Genomic DNA, 18,211 nt, shown 5'->3' with positions numbered 1-18,211 from the left:
TTGAAAAAAAAGGGAAATCAGGTAATTTAAGAAAAATGAGGAATACATTGTAATTGAGCTTTTTCACTATGAGATTTAGATAAAGTTTACTAAAAACATGTAAAATATAATTTATTTAACTATCACTATAAAATAATTTAAGATGATACTTATTTTGAAATTGAACGTAGTAGTCTCTACTAATAAAAAAATTGGTACCAGTACTTATATCATATCCGTAAAATATCATCTTTATGACTCCTATCCAAAACTCTGAAGAAACATAAATGGTGGTGGCGGGCAAATTCACTCTGCCCAACAGCTCTTCTTCGAATCATTTTCTCGCCCCGTATTCTTCGTGTATTTTCTAGAAAACAAAGAGAACTCTTTTCCTCCATTCCTCTACTACAGAATCCAATCGAGGTATGTTAAAGATTAGTTTTTTTTCCCCAATTTATGATTTTGTTGTCAATTCTACTACTTTTAATTATACCCATGATGTTTTTAGCAATTTTCGTTGTTATTAGGTCAATGTTGCATGCCGTATCTGCCCCACAAAGTTGCAGTATATCGTATTCAAGAATCCCTTGTTATCAAAAACCTTTTGCCACTGCAGGGCTTAGAGTGTCTGCTTCACTTCCAGAGCCTAATGGGGTTAAGGTTGAGTACACTCCTTGGTTGATTGTTGGATTGGGAAATCCCGGAAACAAGTATCACGGGACTCGCCACAATGTAAATTTAATTTCCCCCTTTTTCAACTTTTTTCAAAGTTCAATATTGTGTGAATTTGTATTTGCGGAAGCTTTTTTCACTGACTTTGTGTTTTGAACAATGTATTTTGCTGTTTCTTCATGATGGGGTTTTGTTAATTAGGTTGGTTTCGAGATGATTGATAGAGTTTCTCAAGAGGAGGGCATCATGTTAAACACAATACAGTCGAAGGCCTTGATAGGGATAGGTGGTTGTTCGAATCTGTTTGTCCTAATTTGTGTTTTCCTTACCAACGTTGAGTTTTGACGGGTTCTTGTTGATGCGCTTGGTACAGGTTCCATAGGGGAGGTACCTGTTGTATTGGCAAAACCTCAAGCCTACATGAATTTTAGTGGAGAATCAGTATGTATTCAGCAGCTATTGTAGTTTAGTTGCTCGGTGTTATAACCATTAATTAGTTATTCAAAGTGAAGTATTGAGTACTTAATTGTCATATGGACAACATCAAATGCTTTTCTATCATTGGTTTACACATGTTTCTTCTTTACCATTTCGATTGACATGGATAGTTGCTAATTTGCGTCACAATGAAAGAGGCTACTTTTAGTTTTCTTTCTATATAAGCTAAAGATACAGACATTGTTAATTTAGACTGTCCCTTCTGATAACCTGTATAACAAACTTGTCACCTTCGATTTGGATCAATATATAAATGTTCTTTCAGCATTATGGAACTCCACTTAGTGGACTTCTTTTCTCTATTTCAATCAGCTTCTACTTGCAACGAACAGACATGTTGCCTTTTATGCTTGTGCATCTGCTACTTAGAAAGAGCTGAAACATGTTAGGTTCTTTGATCAACTCTCTGATTGCCCTAACATAAAAGGCTTGGTGGATGTGGACCAAAATTTCCAGTTAACCAGATGTCATCTGGTGCATATTGACCCTTTGAATAGAAACCTGCATTCCAATTTTCTACTGAATCTGATAGCAAAGTTCACAGTTTTAGCCCCCTATCAAATGCTAGCAAATGTTATGTAGACATACTATTCAATCAGACAGTTTTTATTTCCATTTTACTATATTTTGTTAGACCGACTGGTTCTCTGAAATATTGACCTTAGAATGAAAAAGAAAAAGCTTTTAACCGATATTTTGACTTCCTCAATATTACTGTTTCACAACTAGCTAAAAGGCAGGGGCTCTAAAGCAACTTTGTTCTACTTACTTTCTTTTGAACTGTTTATTTATACTGGTGTTTCGTGTTTCACATATGTAATTGATTAGAGATGGTGTGGAGTTTGCTTCAAAATTTTTGAAGAAGGGTTCAATCATAGAAAAATTCAATTTTCTGCAAAAATGTAAAAGTAGTTTTTCAGTTTTTGGAAATGCTGGAGAACTTTTTCTTGGTATTGGTTGAAAAAACAATATTTGGAAAAAGAAATTGAAAAGAATTTTCAAAGCAAGTTTTTCAAATTTTTGAAGTAAACACAAATTTGCTTATGTTTTCAATATTTTCACACCTTTCTAGAACTTTTGAGACCTTATTTTTCTTGTGAGTTTGTCATTTTATTTTGAAGACTTTATTTTTTGATAAAGGTCATTTATTTAGAAGGTAGCACAAAGTTGGATATAGTTATTTCCTCTGGTTGGCTAATTAACCAAGATAAAACATGAACGAGAGAAATCATGCTGCTGATGGTTCATTACAGTTACATGTATATGTGATATAATAGATGCTTTAATTTGGTAAAAGCTTGATCTGGTTGTTCCTTAGTTTGTCATCTGAAAGGCGCTTCTTGTATATATCTTTTAGCTCTTGTGTTCTACTTTCCCTTTTGATTCTCATTAAATGTGTAGTTTTCATATTTTTGCATCTTCTATAGTTCTTGCTTTTATTAACAAAAGTAACAAAGCAATTCTTTTTTCTCTCTTTCCTTTTCCGTGTTCTCTTTTTTCCGTTTTAGGGTGATCTTTATCTTTCTGGGAGGAGAGGGCTCTTTATTCCTCTTTGGTAAATATGGACCTCATCCAAATGAAATGATAATTTTTTCTTATCGTACTAGGTTGGACCGCTTGCTGCATATTATCAGGTGCCGTTGCGTCACATCCTTCTGGTATGACTTTTTTTTTTTCATTTTTTGATAACTGTAGGAGATAGTTTTTCCTTGCCTTTTTAAGGGTTGAGATTGGTGTGCTATACTGGATAATTCTATGTACGTGGTGCTCCAAATAATCTTTTCCCATCTTTGAAGTTTATAGTGTTTGTACTCATCCTTGTAGATTTACGACGAGATGAGCTTACCGAATGGTATTTTGAGGCTCCAGCCAAAAGGAGGACATGGTCATCATAATGGGTATTGTTCTTGAGTAGTCAAATCTAAATGACACTGATTCTGTAATCTTACTGTGTGTAATGTTAGCTCATTTTTTCTTTCTTATGGACAAGTTATTAAGAGCTCTATTGACTCTGCAGAATATATAAAATTCACATTTGATTTCTTTTTTATTTTGGCAGGGTGAAAAGCGTGATGGAGCATTTGAATGGTCGCCGGGAATTTCCACGATTTTGCATAGGTTCCTCCTGACTGCTTATCATTTGTTGTGAAAGCATAATCACATAATTACCAATGGAAACTATGTGTTCACATACAACAAAATTGCTCTACTAAATCCCCAGCTAAAAAGCATGTTTTTAATGTATTTATGTAGGCATTGGAAATCCGCCTGGGACTATGGACATGAAGGCATATCTTTTACAAAAATTCAGTGATACAGAGCGGAAACAGGTACTTGTACTTCTTGATGCTTGTCAAAGTACTATAATCTTATCCCATCATGAAAGGCATTCCAATGGATGGGTCAAGTTGTCTCTTAAACTTCACTATCATACAAGATCCCCATATATTCCTTGTTTGTTCTGCAAAATATTTATCTCCTCTTGTAAAATAGACATCAGAATAAGGTGGAGCTGATATAGCTATTTATTTCTTTGCCTTGTATGTATGCATATGATGTACTGCAAGGAACTGCCAATTGGTCTAATTACCCTTCATTACCTCTACCACTCTCCCTACTTATCCACAGAGTAAAAAGGGAAATTCAAGCTAAGCAAGAATAACAACATGAGTTCTTGATGTTCAACAATACTTTTCATGTTTCTCTTGTTGTATGCAAACAGGTGGATGCAGCACTTGATCAAGGAGTTGGGGCTGTCAGGACGGTAGTATTGGAAGGATTTGGCAGTAGAATCTCGCGATTTAATATAGGGCAGAAATACAAGTATCACAAAGTTTGATGTAATGAAGCTAGAATGAATGTATGAAAGACCACAATAGTTAATTACTCAAGTCTAGGTAGTTGCGCATTTCTCTGGGATCTACCTAGAAAGTTTTGGAGTTCGATCAATGCTTATAGTTTCATGCTGGCATGCAGCATCTGTAAACACTTGTAGAATAGACTTATTTCAAAGGAAAAACAACACTTGTAGAATAGAATTCCATTTTGCAAATTTGTTATCGAACATGTTTTAAATATGTAATTCTTGCTTTTCCCCTTCTCTTACAACGATTGATTCCGTCCAAATGCTAAATAAGAGCGAGAAAATCGTAAGATTAATTGCAAACCGATAACAATAAGATCGGTTTAACATAAACACACCCTATTGTTATTAGAAGAGAGTATTAATACTTCATCATTGATGGAACTATTTAGAAGATCGCTTTAATTGCATTATTATTGATGACTTCATTTTCCTTGATGAAATCACTAGAAAATAATGTTATTAATTTGGAACAAAAGGCATAAAAAGTATTATAGAAGGAATATTGGTATATCCACGTGTGATGCTGAGAAATTGCCGTCTGGTTTGTAAAATTCTTATAAGAAGAAAAAGACCCTTTCTTTGCCTTGGAATTTTCCGGATTCCAACGTTAATTATCTTGCTAATTTCTTTTCTTTTGATTCATAGAATCCCAAAAATATTATGGTTTATTTAGACTTTTGACCCACCTTTTCAATACGAACGTTGGAAAAACATAGCATTAGTCCTGTATTATTATTAGACCGTTGGAGGCTCAAAAATCTTTTGAAAACAACAAAAAAATTCATCAAATCCAAGAACTCTTCTTAACTCCAAACACAAAACTCCACAAGAATTTACTGTCTAAGCAACATTCACCATGTCTGGGACCAATGAATCTCTGATTCAAACTCAAACCCTTCATTCTCTCTACGCCGCACTCGACCCCAAGTCCTTAATTCTCTCACAATTTTCAAATTCCGATCAGCCCCAATTCCTTCAACTCACTACAGATTGCTTACTCATGGAGAGGGGTTCTCGTTACAAAGCCTATGCTGATCTTAGAGAAAAGAAATTGCGAATAAAGCACATGAAACAATCGATTCTCAAAGAAGAAGAAGAATTGGAATTTCAAGAGGAGTTTGTTGTTACTCCGCCGAAGAAACAGGTGAAATTTCAGGGGAGTTTCGTAACACCACCTAAGAGGGCAAAAGGGTCATCGATTTTGGCTCAATCAGTGCCTGATTTTTCATCTGCATTAAGGAAGGAAAATCGAAAGCCGCCACCCACTATGCTGCCGACTTTGAAGGAGAAGTCGGCTACCCCGCCTCCGGCTGGTTCGAAAAGTGGGAAATTTTATGGGAGTATTGGAGGTAGCAAATCGGTGAATTCAGGGGAAAAGAGGATTGGGGGTTTGATGACTAGGAAGAGTTATGCTAATGTTGATGAACTAAAGGGATTGGCTTCTGTGGCAAGGAGTGCTATTAATGGAGAAAACAGAGTAGGAAGAACGAACAGAGTTGCTGGCAAGACTGTTCTTGGATACAGACAATTATGAATTCTTTTTTCTTGTTTTCTCTTTAGGGGGTTTTGATTATTTGATTTACTCGGAAGGTATGGCTTGGCGTAACTGTTGATTTGCTCAAATGGGGTGCCTTGGTAAAGTTCCATAGAAATAGCCTCGTGATACAGTTCTTTTTCGAAATCTCGCATATACCAAGAGTTAGTGTACTGGGGTGGTGTTATTTTTTATTTGCTTGAAAGATTGGTTTTTGATTTACTTTTTTTTTTTTTTTTTTTTTTAAAGAGGATTGATTTTTCAAATTTGGCTTAGAGTTGTATAGTTGAAGTCTAAATCCATGCGGACTTATTCATTGTAACCTACTGGGGAACTATAGAAAGTACTTTGCTTATGGATTGATTAACATTGAAAATCATAATAATAGATTTCTTCATATGCATCCATTTTGTATACTAGTTTTAATGGCCAAACAAAAGAGGTTTACTGGATTTCCCTTCAAATTGTTCTTACATTTCAATTATGTTTCAAATTGTGCCTGTCAATTGGTGCAGGGGATTGTTCTTAAATGCTCAATGTTCATTCATAAATGTGAAAGCAAGTACAATAAATAGGAATCAGATGCAGAATCTATGATTTGTACAAAATACTTGGCTTGAAATTATTGAGGCCAGAGTTATCACATGAGAACACTGATAGCGGCTTACTACAAACTCTCAAAATCAGGAGCTACTGCTTACAGTTCCATCCAAATTTAGCTAGAATTGTAGAGGTCTATAACAACTTCATCTACTAATACTTGGAGGATATGCCTATCAACTTCGGTGCCACATTCAAATTCTTCAATCTCGAAATCCGTCCACTTACCCAAAGAATGACTCATATCCCATTCTATTAGCTCGTCCGGAATCAACCCAACAAATTCTCCCCACTCTTTAACTTCTTCAATAATATCAGCAATCAGAATCTCTTTAGTCATGCTTGATGGTAGTTTAGACCAGATTCCGAAACCAGAATCAGAGTATCGACCAAATTTTGAGTCTAGATACTCTAATAGACAATCAAAGGCAAATCCTTTAAGCTGATTCATCTGTTTGGGGTCGTTACAGCCAAGCAACTGACCAAAAGTCATCCATAGAAGACTAGATAGCATTTCAAGTTCATTGAGGAGAAAATGGCTAACAGAGAACCCATCGTCTACAGGTAGAGCATGTTGTTCAGGTGTAGTTCCAAGCATGAGTTCAGTATTCAAAATGACCTCTTTTGCGTAACTGAGTTTGCTTCCTTTTAACTGATTAATCTTGCTTAGCACTCCAGAAATGTTGTTAACATGGTCTGTGATCAGTGCTCTGCAACTTCTGGTGAATAATGAGGTTGCACAATCCAAAAGATCTCTATCAGGTTCTGGAAAGAGTGGTTCATCATAAATAGAGTCCACGGATTCAGCAAGCACTTTGTCCTCTGGAGGTAAACAAGCATACATATTAGATGCATGAAATTCAAATTCAGAATTGTCCTTTTTTATTATTTTTATGTATTTTGAGGGAAAGAAAGGAAGTATGAAAATAGTAAAATGTTGAACAATGGATCATACTTGAGCTACTATTGGGACTGCTGGAGAGGTAGCTGTCAGTTGAAAAGGTAGCTTCAAGAACACATCCTGGACTATGGTGATCATTATCAAGTGAATTCCCAACTAAATCGATTGCCGAATCTGGTGCTTCCTGAGCACAAATTCAAAATCGATAAAAAGATTCAGACTAATAACAATAGGTTTATAACTGAAGCAAGCGCATTTAAAAAATTTCATGCACTTAAAAAACAAGGAAAGAAATTATTGAGGGGAAAATGCTGAATGCTGAATCGTGCAATAACTAAACCTCTCACTAACACTCTTTAGCTGAGTGAGGAAAGAAGATAAAGCCTACATGATGACAACCAGAAAAGGTTTCATTTGATCTTGTGTGTCAAAATTTAGTGAGGCAGCTGCTAAATATTTTACTATCATAATCAGGTGCCTAACCTGGGAATATAGACTTAAGGAAAAAATGATATACTGTATTTAATGCATTAAGGAAGATAGTAAGAACCATTAGCATCCTCAAATGCTATTTCCTGACTACTACTAGTACGGTTCCAATGGTTACCTGTGCTTCACATTTATTAAGAAGCCAAAAGCAGTTAATATTCTAGCTTTGGGCAGACTAAAGGATGTAGATTCTCTGATAGAGATGATATTAAATTTGCACAATCTGCAACTTTTGACGCACTATCTAAGTGTTGTTCATATTCTTTTATAAAATTAAACCCTTATCAAAAGAGAAGTCAAAAACAGTTGAATAGTGTGTGTGTGTGTGTGGAATATATGCACTTCTCATTTCTAATGGAAAACAAGAGAATGAATGGGAAGAAAGATCCTTCTATGCAACTAATCAGGGAACGCTAAAGTACACATCTGATACAATCGAATGGTACTTCTTTTTTTTTTTTTCTAAATCAAATGGTACTAAATCAACCAAGCAACATTGTGGTTCTTTGATGCTTAGACACCATGATTGTACTAAGTATTTTCAATCAGCTAGTGTTGATGCTACCAAGTCCTCTCATAGGCAATGAACAGTTCAACTCACTCAGCTAAAGCCAAATTAGTTGGCTTAACCAATCATGAAATTTAGCATGAAGTCACCAGTATGAAAGACTGCTCCATTAATTTGCAGTATTACTAGGTTTTGCTTGATATAATCTTTCTAAATGTTATCTACTATTGAATTTTTCTCTGTTCTCTGATTACATATTATAAACCAAACGGAAGTGTTCTTCCATAATATACTGTTCTGTATAAGTAATCTTGGCGGCACTAGCACCAAGTATTGGTTTAGTAATCACAGAGGCAAGAAGAGAACTAGTTTCATCAAATGTATGTATGAATTATCCACAAGGTCCAAAGCTGTTTACCCTCTTAAGAAATCATAAGATATTTATGTCGCTCAAGCTTTAAAAAGGAAAATATTTCGCAAGAGATCATTCAGTATTTCATTCATTGCAAAACAGATAGTTAACATTTAGTTACCTGGAAATGCATGCAAGTATTTCTAGAAGACACGTCACCATCATCACATATATCTTCTTTTCTGCTAGGTCTAACAGGCAAACCATCCAGATGAAATTGTCTCTCTGCATTCAAAGCAGTTATTAGCTCCTGAAGGATCGTTGCAGTGCTTTTTCTAGGTGCAGCACCCCCTTCTGCGAATTCTTCTTCACTAGTCAATTCCTTTAGCTTTTGCTCCAGAAGTGCTCCTAAAATGTCCCCTTTCAAAGGAAAGGATTTCTGCAAGCATGGTGCTTCATCATTTCCTTTAAAGAAGGATCTCCCTGAAGTAGCATCAAAACTTGAGCTATTTTGAGACTTCCTTTTTGTGACTTCTGGATGAATGCCAGCTTTCTGCTTCATTGCAGATTTAAATGTAAACGAAACAACATTACTTCCCTCAGAACTATTATTGGTTGCACCACTCTCTCGCAAACATGGCAACTTCAGTTTAGTGGAGTGACTACAAATTGGGAAAATAACATCTTTTTTACTTGTTTTGTCAGAAGGAGGACTTGATTCTCTTCCGAAATTTGCATTCACAAAACTAGAACTTTCACCTTGTCTAGAGACATTCATCAATCTCTTCTTCCGCACCGGAGAGAGGGAATCACTTCTCCTTGAGTAAGGTTTTCTTTCAGTTTCAAACTTGCAGCCGTCGGCTGTGGCTGGCATCCTCAATCGGGTAGATGCACCTAACCTTCTGTTCTGTGCAACAAAATTTTTGGTATTATTCATAGATTCTGCAGCAGCTAAAACTCTGTTGCTCTGTAAACTACTTGGCATAGGCTTCATAAGACCCCTCTCTCTATTCTGAGATGTTTGATTTTGCTTCTGCTTAAACACATGAGTGGCAGATGATGCATCCTTCTTCACGTTGCTCCCTTGGTGGGTGCCATGCATCTCAATTCGGCTTCTGCTAATAGGTCTCTTGCCCAATATGAGTTCTGCACAATATGATACATCATCTATTTCAGCAGCTGTGGCATCTGAGGACGAACCCTCAGAAACTCTCTCTAATTGATCCCTGCTGCTGAAAATGGGCAACCTTGGCATATTTCTTCCTGGACCATGACAAGGTTCAGAGTAACTAGAGACAGGTGACGAGACAGACGATGGGTGTTCTTCCACATTTGGTGTACCGTTCTTACTATGAAGCATATAACCACAATTTTTACATGAAGGCACAGATGCCCTCACTTCCAAAGTCTTTGAATCCACATAAGAATTAGGGCCTTCCAAATGATGCAATGCTAAATCTGCTTTATCTTCCAAAGGAGAGAAATATTTAGGATAAGTGAGAGCACATTTTGCCCTACTCTTTTGCAAACCCGGTTCCAAAATCCTAGTTGCAGCCCCAATCAACCTAGAAGCATTTCTACCAGAGACATTCCTAGGACTTTTTACTGGAGAAGTCAATTTAGGCTGATGTTTCCTTGGCCTTGACAATACAGTCCTCAACTGCAATGCTTCAGCACTAAATCTGCTGGCTGGACGTCTCTCGCTCATCCCTATCTTCTGAAGCTTTTGAGGCCTCAATTCACGCTGTATTTCGGCCTTCTCAAAATCCATATCTTCTTTATCAGATCTGCCAGGCCGAGCACCAAGTTTCTCTGCCACATTGCTCCCAATTTCAGAGGCAGAAACCTTTTTGACCTTACCGCCTGGTCCTGCTGGCATTGATTCCAAACCCATAAGCCTAGCAACCAAACTTGGAGCTTTCATTTCGCGCTTGCTTTCACAACGAGTATTAGTCATTCCATTGTTCTTTGCATTTGGAAAGCCCCCACTGTTCTCATTAGCAATCTACATTGTTCATACAAGAACCAAAAACAATAAAAACAGAAACTTTATCAGGCTAACAGCTGAGACACTAGAAAAAAAAAACAAAGGTAAATGTGGCAGTATTGTTCAAGAAATGAGTACCAAACGATGCTTTGGCTGCTTCTCATCCCCTCCAAACTTCTTCGAAGCTTGTTTCAAGCGAGCTATAAGAATGCCACACAAACAAAGAAATATTTTATCCCTCTAGCTAGAATGACCTTCAGGAAAGCAACCATAAAATGAATGGAATGTAGTAGCTAAACCTGGTGAAAGCAGTTTCTTTGGAAACAGCTTCTTCTTGGCAAATCTACGGTTCCAATCAAAGAGCTGAAAGAAAATGCCTACACAACCCCCAGGCCTTTGAGGTTTTTTCTCAGTAATGGCCAATGATGATGCTGTTATGGCTAAACTGTCATTCATTTCTCTACCTGAGCTAACAATTATCCTTCAAAAATCCTTTCTTGAATTTCTTCACCTTTTTCTCACACTCTGCTGAATGTGATTCACATACTTTAGCTTCTATCAAACATTATCTGCACATTAATTGAAAAAAAAAAATCCACTGACCCCTCTGCCCACCACATCACTCACACTCCTTGGCCCAAAAAAAGAAAGGAAAAAAAAACTCACATTTTCATGCAATAAACAAAGCAAAAAATATCAGAAACAAGAAAATAGCAATGAACAGCAACACCCTGAGCTGTGTTCAATTATGACAAAGTTTTCACAAGAAACCACTGTCAAACAAAGAAAACCCAGAACAAGAAAATACAAACAGCAATACCCAGAATGTCTTCAACTTTCACGCAATGTGCTACTGTTCAAGAAAACAGCTAGAACTGACTATAGGAAGATGAAAAAGGAAACAAAGAAAAGGGGATTGACTGAATCTTGAATTTCCAGATTCTTTTGTGAAAAAAGCAGAATCATTTGTACACTAGAGAGGCACATGCTAACTCACGCAACCATAGAATAAAAAATCTTTTCTTTAGCCTATTGAGGAACCTCAGAAAGTGAAACCTTCTGTTGTTCAGAGAAAGAAAGCTGTTGTGGTGAAAACGGCTCTTCCTTCCTCTTTTTTCACAGCGAAGAGAGCAGAGACAGAGTGTAAGGGGAGATGAGACAAGTTAGATGCGTAGGATAAGAAAGACTGGACAAACTGAGCAACCCCACACTCCCTGTAAGGATGGTCAACATGCCAACATCTTCGTTCAATGTTTCGAATAAGAAATATTATATATTCGGTCTTCAATATTCTAGTTACTCATGTAGGTATGATATTTTTTTGTGTCTCAATTTATTTATTTAATTTTAATTTAATATTAAATTTAACAAAGTAAAAATATTTTTGATTATTGTGAATTTAAATTAAAAATATATAGCAGTAACAATACTATTATACTCAGTATAATTCTATTAAATTATGCTTAAAGAAAATAAAATGTACTCAGATTTTATCCTTAATTCAGTCCTTTGAAGATAAAAAAGTTGTGTAAGATATACCATCAGCTCAAGAGAAAGATCCAAAGATACATAAAAGATACGATTATGATCTTTTAATCTTGTGATCTTAAATGTCTACGTGAAAATTAGAATCGAAGAGTTATTAATAAAAATTAAAGAAACATTTGTAACCTCATGATTGTAACCTCATGAGCTACGTGAGTAGTTAGTTTCTTCATGAGGTACATGAGTAGTTAGTTATTTGTAACCTTGCGAAAAAAGATCAGATGATTATGTTGACAGTTGACCCTCAGGAATATTTGGTCTTCATTTTGGTTTTAATTATGAAAATAATATTAAAAAAAAATATTTTTTTCTATTTAAATTATAAGTAGCTATTTTATTAGAAGACCATTTCCTCCTCCTGTTGCGTTATGGCAGGATGTTACGTAAATTTACGGGGTCGTTCGATACACACCTATTGATCTTCACTCCTTAATTTCGGATCATGAAAAACTTACTACACTATATTCGGATCTACCCTGTATATTAATGAATTATGATAATTTCAAAAGATATAAAAAAAAAAGTGGATATATGTTAAAGTAGGCTATCATTCAGAGAAATGTATAATTCCGTAATCCATTGCGATAACTCAAAAAAATTGTTATTTTGATTTTGCTAATCATTGAAAATAGCACAACGACGATGAACAATTAATCTAGTAGTCAGCTTTACATTTTAAAACAGGCATAATATATAAATATGCACAAATAAATATTTAAATTTGTATAAAATTGAATAAATATATATACGTGATATAAACCACGTATGACATAAAATTATCATGTAAAATGTCACGAAAGATGGATGCATCCATTTGTTCAGATTTTGAATAGTTCAAGTGTCTACTTAACTTGTGCACTAATAAAATTAAATATCATAATTGTCAATTAAAAATAAGTCGAGAATTATATTTATGAATTATGTCTTTAAACAACTTATCTACACTACTAACTGTATCAATTCTATTATACTTAACCAAATAACGTTCCACAAACTACTCCTTGCATTCATATTTATTTATTTTGTATTTGACTCGACGCACAAGTAAAAAATAAAATAAGTCAGAATTGAAAATAAATTGCACATAATTATAGTACTTTACAGTAAATCAGTAAGAATAAAATAAATATAAATTAAAAAATTATCTGTTGATTTTTTCTATTAGCAAGTACAAGTGGACATTACATTTAATACAGTAACAAGTAAATGTGGACGGGGGAGTACCTTTCAAGCAAAACATTTTCATGAAAAACAGTCAAACATGCCTAGCATATTTGTTCTCTTAGGATCGTTTCCATGGGTTGTGACACTGTTGATTATTTTATCTCATTTTTTATATAAAATAGTATAATCATTTTAATATAATTATTGAAATAAAACAATTTTAAAATTAACTAAATTTAAATCAAACATAAAATAAAATTAATTTTACATTCTATTTTGAAAATATTATTTTTACATCATCTACCGACGAACGACTCATTAAAGTAAATATTTGTGTAAAAGCTGAACTGTATTTTCACTTTGATGAGCACAGTATCGTCGAGTCTACGTCTGTCTGTTATACTAAGCTGTCTTGACATGGAGGTTGGAGCGTAGAATTTGAATTAATGTACACTGTAATCTTACGCGCTAAATAAACTGTGTACGACACACTCTCCAAATATCTGTAGTGGAAGGACCACATGGTAGTTCGATGTAGCGAGTGTTGTTGTATTTCGTACTCGAGAGAGTTGGATAAGTAAAAGTTACCGACACGTGAATGTTAAAGTGCCGGCAATGATTTACCGGACCAAGGATATTGCTTCTCGTTCAACAATGTGGGTTTGTCCGATCTCCTATATCATGACAAAATAAATTAATTAAAGTGCTAGTACAATTTACATAGGTTAAAAACTTACAAATCACCTTTTGGGTCCCTAAAAAATTATTAGATCCCCACTAATTGTTTGAAAATAGTTATTGTTTTCATTCTTATGGACATAAATTGGCACGTTTAGTTTATTATGATAAGTAATTCGTTTGATATTCCATTAATTTTAATTTATTTATCTAATTAAAATAAGACAAACAAATTGAAACATAGAAAATATCATTTAACTCAATTTGAAGCTAGAAAATTTTTTGATAATTTAAAACATATTTTATTATATTATTTATGCGATTATAAGAACTTTTCAATTTAATATACTGAACGTATGAGGTAGTGGTAAGGTTTGCATACATCCTACCCTATTCAGACTTCACTTGTGGAATTTCACTGGATTTGTTGTTGTTTTTGTAAACGTATAATGTTTGAGCGAATATTTAAAAAATATAAAAGAAAAAGGAAAAAAACAAATAAAATGATAGAGACCGGAGAACCTGTTTGGATGAACTTATTTTAAGTAACTTATAAGTTGAAAACTGCTTATAAGTTAAAAAAAATAGGTGTAATCCAACTTTTTTTTTTGACTTATAATCTACTTTCAATTTATAAGCTGCTTAAAATAAGTTCATCCACACAAATTCAATTATTTATTGAGGCTTATTTTAAGTATAAAATAACTTTAAATTGATCAGATAAATACTCAAAAAAATTAAAAATAACATATAAATAACTTATAAGTCAATCCAAACAGACTATTAGTGATCAAAATTTCTCAATTTTCTTCATGATCATAGTTTGAATAACGACTCAGAAAGATAGGCAACCAAGAAGAAAAAGGACAAAATAAAAATGAAAGCTTGAAAAAATATTCAGAACTAGTCAACTTGTACTCACAACATCGTACGTCCAATTATCTCTTACTATAATCTATTATTTATCAATTTCATTTGATCATGACACTTTTTTTTGTTAATTCTTTTGGGAAAAAGAATACTCTTTCTAAACTATAAATTAATTTAATTTAAGTTTTTCATTTTATTTTTAATAATAAATTTTATATTCACATAAATATTTTATATATGAGATATAAATTTCAAGAAAATTACAAACATAAATAATATAATATAATTTATTAAAGGCTATAAATTTTAATAGTTTTTCTTTCAAAATTGAAATGTATGCACCGATGGAGACATTAGCATTTAATATGTTGTAACACGACAATATTTCAAGCTCTGAAGTCCAACTCATTGCCAACATTTTTCTTTGCCTTTAGCTGGACACCGGCCGAACAATATAAATTGTGGTAGTATGATTGAGATTTTTTCAAGTTTGAGTTCGAGCTTTTTAGAATGATAAAAAAAAAATCTCTTATAAGCACCGTTTCAAGAAATGAGCTTTCCAATACATGAATTCAAATTTAAAATGATATTAATATGAATGTTACACTGATAAAATAAATAACTCAAAACTCATAACATATCGCGAGGTTGAATTTTTATTCCTCAAGTTTAACCCAATGTGGATGTAATTAACAACCGCGAATCAATGTGGTTGCCCAACTACTTGGTTAATTTACTTTTTGTCCATTTAATCGCTTTAGGTTAGTGTATAGCCGTTTGATTGTTGGTTAGAAGGTGATTTATTATATATTAAATTTTGTATAATTTATACCATGCTTGATACATAGCATTATTTTGTTATATATGAAATTCAACACACTTAATACGATGTTTGGTTAATAATTTGAAATCCCGGCTTACTAATGTAGAATTTATAAGAAAATTTATGTATTATTTTATGTAAGATGAAGTATAAAATAACCAATACATGAATAACTAAATATTGCAAAATCCCCGCATTATGAATATTTGCATAATTCTAATTAAGAAAGTTATTTAAAGTTTTAATTTATAGAGTTTTTGTCTAAGTTATTCCTTTAACCTCTCGTTTTATTGAAATTCACGAGATAATAAAACTACTTCAAGTAATGGCGTAATTTTTTTGAACACACCAAAAATAATTTGAAATAAATTTTATTTATATAAATAATTAATATTTTCAACTTAAATGTAGCGAACCAAAAAAAAATTGAAGTAAAGTTGGGCCATTGGAGTAGTACATTTTTCTTAGATTGGAGACCTCATTTGGTCTCAAGTCTATTGTGGTTATTATTCGTCTTTAACGTATCACATTTGCTCTAATGTCCTTTATTTTATCGTAGCCAGATTTATAGAGACACGAATATTCACACTAACCGACAATATGAGATACAACTTGTAACAAAGTCGTGGTGATACTCAAGTCTTGTGGCAAGGAGTGTAACTTTATAACAAATTTACGAAATAATTTGTACTAAATTTATTATGATCCATAGGGATTTGTGGCAAGGCAAGTCTTTGTTTAACCAAAAATTGACTAATCAAAATAGAAGAATATATCTCAATCTTCAAATCCTGTCAAATTTAACTTTATTGATCTTTTTTGGGTTCTGCTTTTGAATTCTCAAAAGTCAAGAAACTAGGGCTTAAAATAGACATTAACTTGAAGTCCTTACTCTCCGTTATTGTGATACGTTTTATAGATTTCATTTGAATCGGTAGTTTGGTTTGGAGATAAGTTATGCTAGAATAAGTTATTCTAATTTTATTTTTTATTTATTAATTAAAAATAACATGTATTTACACATATTTCTAAAAAAAAGTTAATTTGTTAACAAAAATAACATTCACCTTATTTAGTAGAAAAATGATTCGAGGGACCTTATAAATATTTTATCATTTTCATTATTTTATTCCGAAATAACAAATTTCCTATATGACAGACAGAAATAATTTATCTCAATATTAATTACTAATTTTAATATAATTTATTGCAAGACTAATAACCAAACAAGATAAAGGCAATACTAATTTTTTTTCGTACAACTATCTCTGTCTTTTCAGCATACCAACTACCAAATATAGTTGCTATTAGTCCTGCCATCCCAAGCAAGAAACAACTAAAAAGTAAACACATTATTGTCAAAAGGCAAGAAAAAAATAAAATAAAACTTATGTAATTCATCTTTATCTTAGAAGAAACAATTAAAAATATTCAGAATGAGTAATAAACAACCAACTAACAACTAGTATACTTTTCGTCATTGTCTTTTGACAGAATCAAAAGAAAGGAACCAAATTCCAATTAGATAGAATTAGAATCCCAGCATGTGCAAGCAACCAAAAAGCACAAAACCAAAATATCAAAGCAGAGAATGGGACACACTCTGATAGCAAATTATACCTGTTCTTCCATACAAAAAAAACAACATGAAAATGATTTTTTTTTGTCCATTCCTTGGCCCCAAACAATGTTAATGTAATTGAAAAAAAAAAAAGAGACTAATTAAGGAACATATACTAGAGGCTAGTAGTTAATCTTTACAGTAATCAATCACTAGTCTCGACTTATGGAAAAATCCTTGTGAGAGATGCTTTTTCTTCAAATGAGCGTTACGCGACGTAAATCTGAATTAGTCGGCTCTAATACGGCCAAATGGGAAACCAAATAAAAAAATCACCTCTTCTTGTTCTTTTCCTTGCCACTGGAAAAGATAGAGGTGAAACCAAAGAAGTTTGCTGGAGGGACATTTAATACTGGGCTGATTTTAATTCCATTGATGTAACCTGAAACTTTCCTCAATGGAGGTTTTTGATAATAACCATTAGAAGAAGAAACAGAGGAAGATGATTTCTGAGAATACTGTTTGTGCTTTACATTTGGAGTTGAACCAGTTGAATTACTTCGAGATAGAATTGGTAAAGGACATAAAGTTCTTGCATAACTACTACTACAACTACTACTATTACTACGCTTGAATCTCCAAAATGACTTTGAGCTCTGTTTTTCATCTGAAGATAAAATTTCATTCTTGAAGCTTGTGTTACTGTGAGGGATAACCAACTTACGACTTTTTGTTGTCAGCAGCTTTATATCTGACTTCTTGTTGGGTGGAAGAGATGGAGGTATTTTTCTCTTCATTTCAATAGGGAGGATTTTGCCATCACAGAAAAGCTCATCAGCTGAAGAAGATTCAAGATCAAAGTTTTGATGAAACACACAAAAATCAAAATCAACACTAGAGGAGGATGAATTAGTTGATGGAATTTGAACAGTATCTGTTTGAGAAATGTCCTGAGAGAAAGAAATGCGAGGACTTGAATCATCTGAACATAGTTCAATCGTCATTTTAATTGGCTCCAAAAAAAATAATTATTCTTTCTTACTGTAAAGAATTTGAAAGCCCAAGTTGTCGAAAGGATCAATTTAAACAGATAGGGGTCGTAATGGAGGGGCCAAGGCCTAGCAAAGTTTGAAAAGTCCAAATCTAGCTACTACTACTATTAATTAAAATTGCAACCGTCAAAC

The 18,211-nt window shown here is 33.5% G+C and overlaps 4 protein-coding genes across 4 annotated transcripts; 2 read left to right on the top strand and 2 right to left on the bottom strand.

Annotated features, from left to right (window-relative positions):
* Nucleotides 1-212: 212 nt before the first annotated feature.
* LOC129874901 (chloroplastic group IIB intron splicing facilitator CRS2-B, chloroplastic) lies at nucleotides 213-4,231 on the top strand. Its single transcript, XM_055950285.1, has 9 exons — nucleotides 213-402; nucleotides 507-711; nucleotides 853-937; nucleotides 1,025-1,092; nucleotides 2,757-2,807; nucleotides 2,974-3,047; nucleotides 3,209-3,267; nucleotides 3,403-3,479; nucleotides 3,872-4,231. Exons 2-9 carry the CDS (start codon nucleotides 511-513, stop codon nucleotides 3,986-3,988), a joined length of 732 nt encoding a protein of 243 aa, XP_055806260.1. The 5' UTR covers nucleotides 213-402; nucleotides 507-510; the 3' UTR covers nucleotides 3,989-4,231.
* A 471-nt stretch (nucleotides 4,232-4,702) lies between these two features.
* Nucleotides 4,703-5,945, top strand: LOC129872349 (uncharacterized). The gene has a single exon (XM_055947329.1). It carries the CDS (start codon nucleotides 4,872-4,874, stop codon nucleotides 5,547-5,549), a length of 678 nt encoding a protein of 225 aa, XP_055803304.1. The 5' UTR covers nucleotides 4,703-4,871; the 3' UTR covers nucleotides 5,550-5,945.
* A 201-nt stretch (nucleotides 5,946-6,146) lies between these two features.
* Nucleotides 6,147-11,612, bottom strand: LOC129872348 (uncharacterized). Its single transcript, XM_055947328.1, has 5 exons — nucleotides 10,686-11,612; nucleotides 10,525-10,586; nucleotides 8,581-10,404; nucleotides 7,105-7,234; nucleotides 6,147-6,971 (listed from the first exon to the last, which is right to left on the bottom strand). Exons 1-5 carry the CDS (start codon nucleotides 10,840-10,842, stop codon nucleotides 6,265-6,267), a joined length of 2,880 nt encoding a protein of 959 aa, XP_055803303.1. The 5' UTR covers nucleotides 10,843-11,612; the 3' UTR covers nucleotides 6,147-6,264.
* A 5,242-nt stretch (nucleotides 11,613-16,854) lies between these two features.
* Nucleotides 16,855-18,211, bottom strand: LOC129873694 (uncharacterized). The gene has a single exon (XM_055948832.1). It carries the CDS (start codon nucleotides 18,029-18,031, stop codon nucleotides 17,360-17,362), a length of 672 nt encoding a protein of 223 aa, XP_055804807.1. The 5' UTR covers nucleotides 18,032-18,211; the 3' UTR covers nucleotides 16,855-17,359.

Source organism: Solanum dulcamara, chromosome 11, assembly GCF_947179165.1.
Source record: "Solanum dulcamara chromosome 11, daSolDulc1.2, whole genome shotgun sequence".
Lineage (NCBI taxonomy): Eukaryota > Viridiplantae > Streptophyta > Magnoliopsida > Solanales > Solanaceae > Solanum > Solanum dulcamara.
The sequence above is the reverse complement of the archived record's forward strand: the minus strand, read 5'-3'. Positions and strand labels throughout refer to the sequence as shown.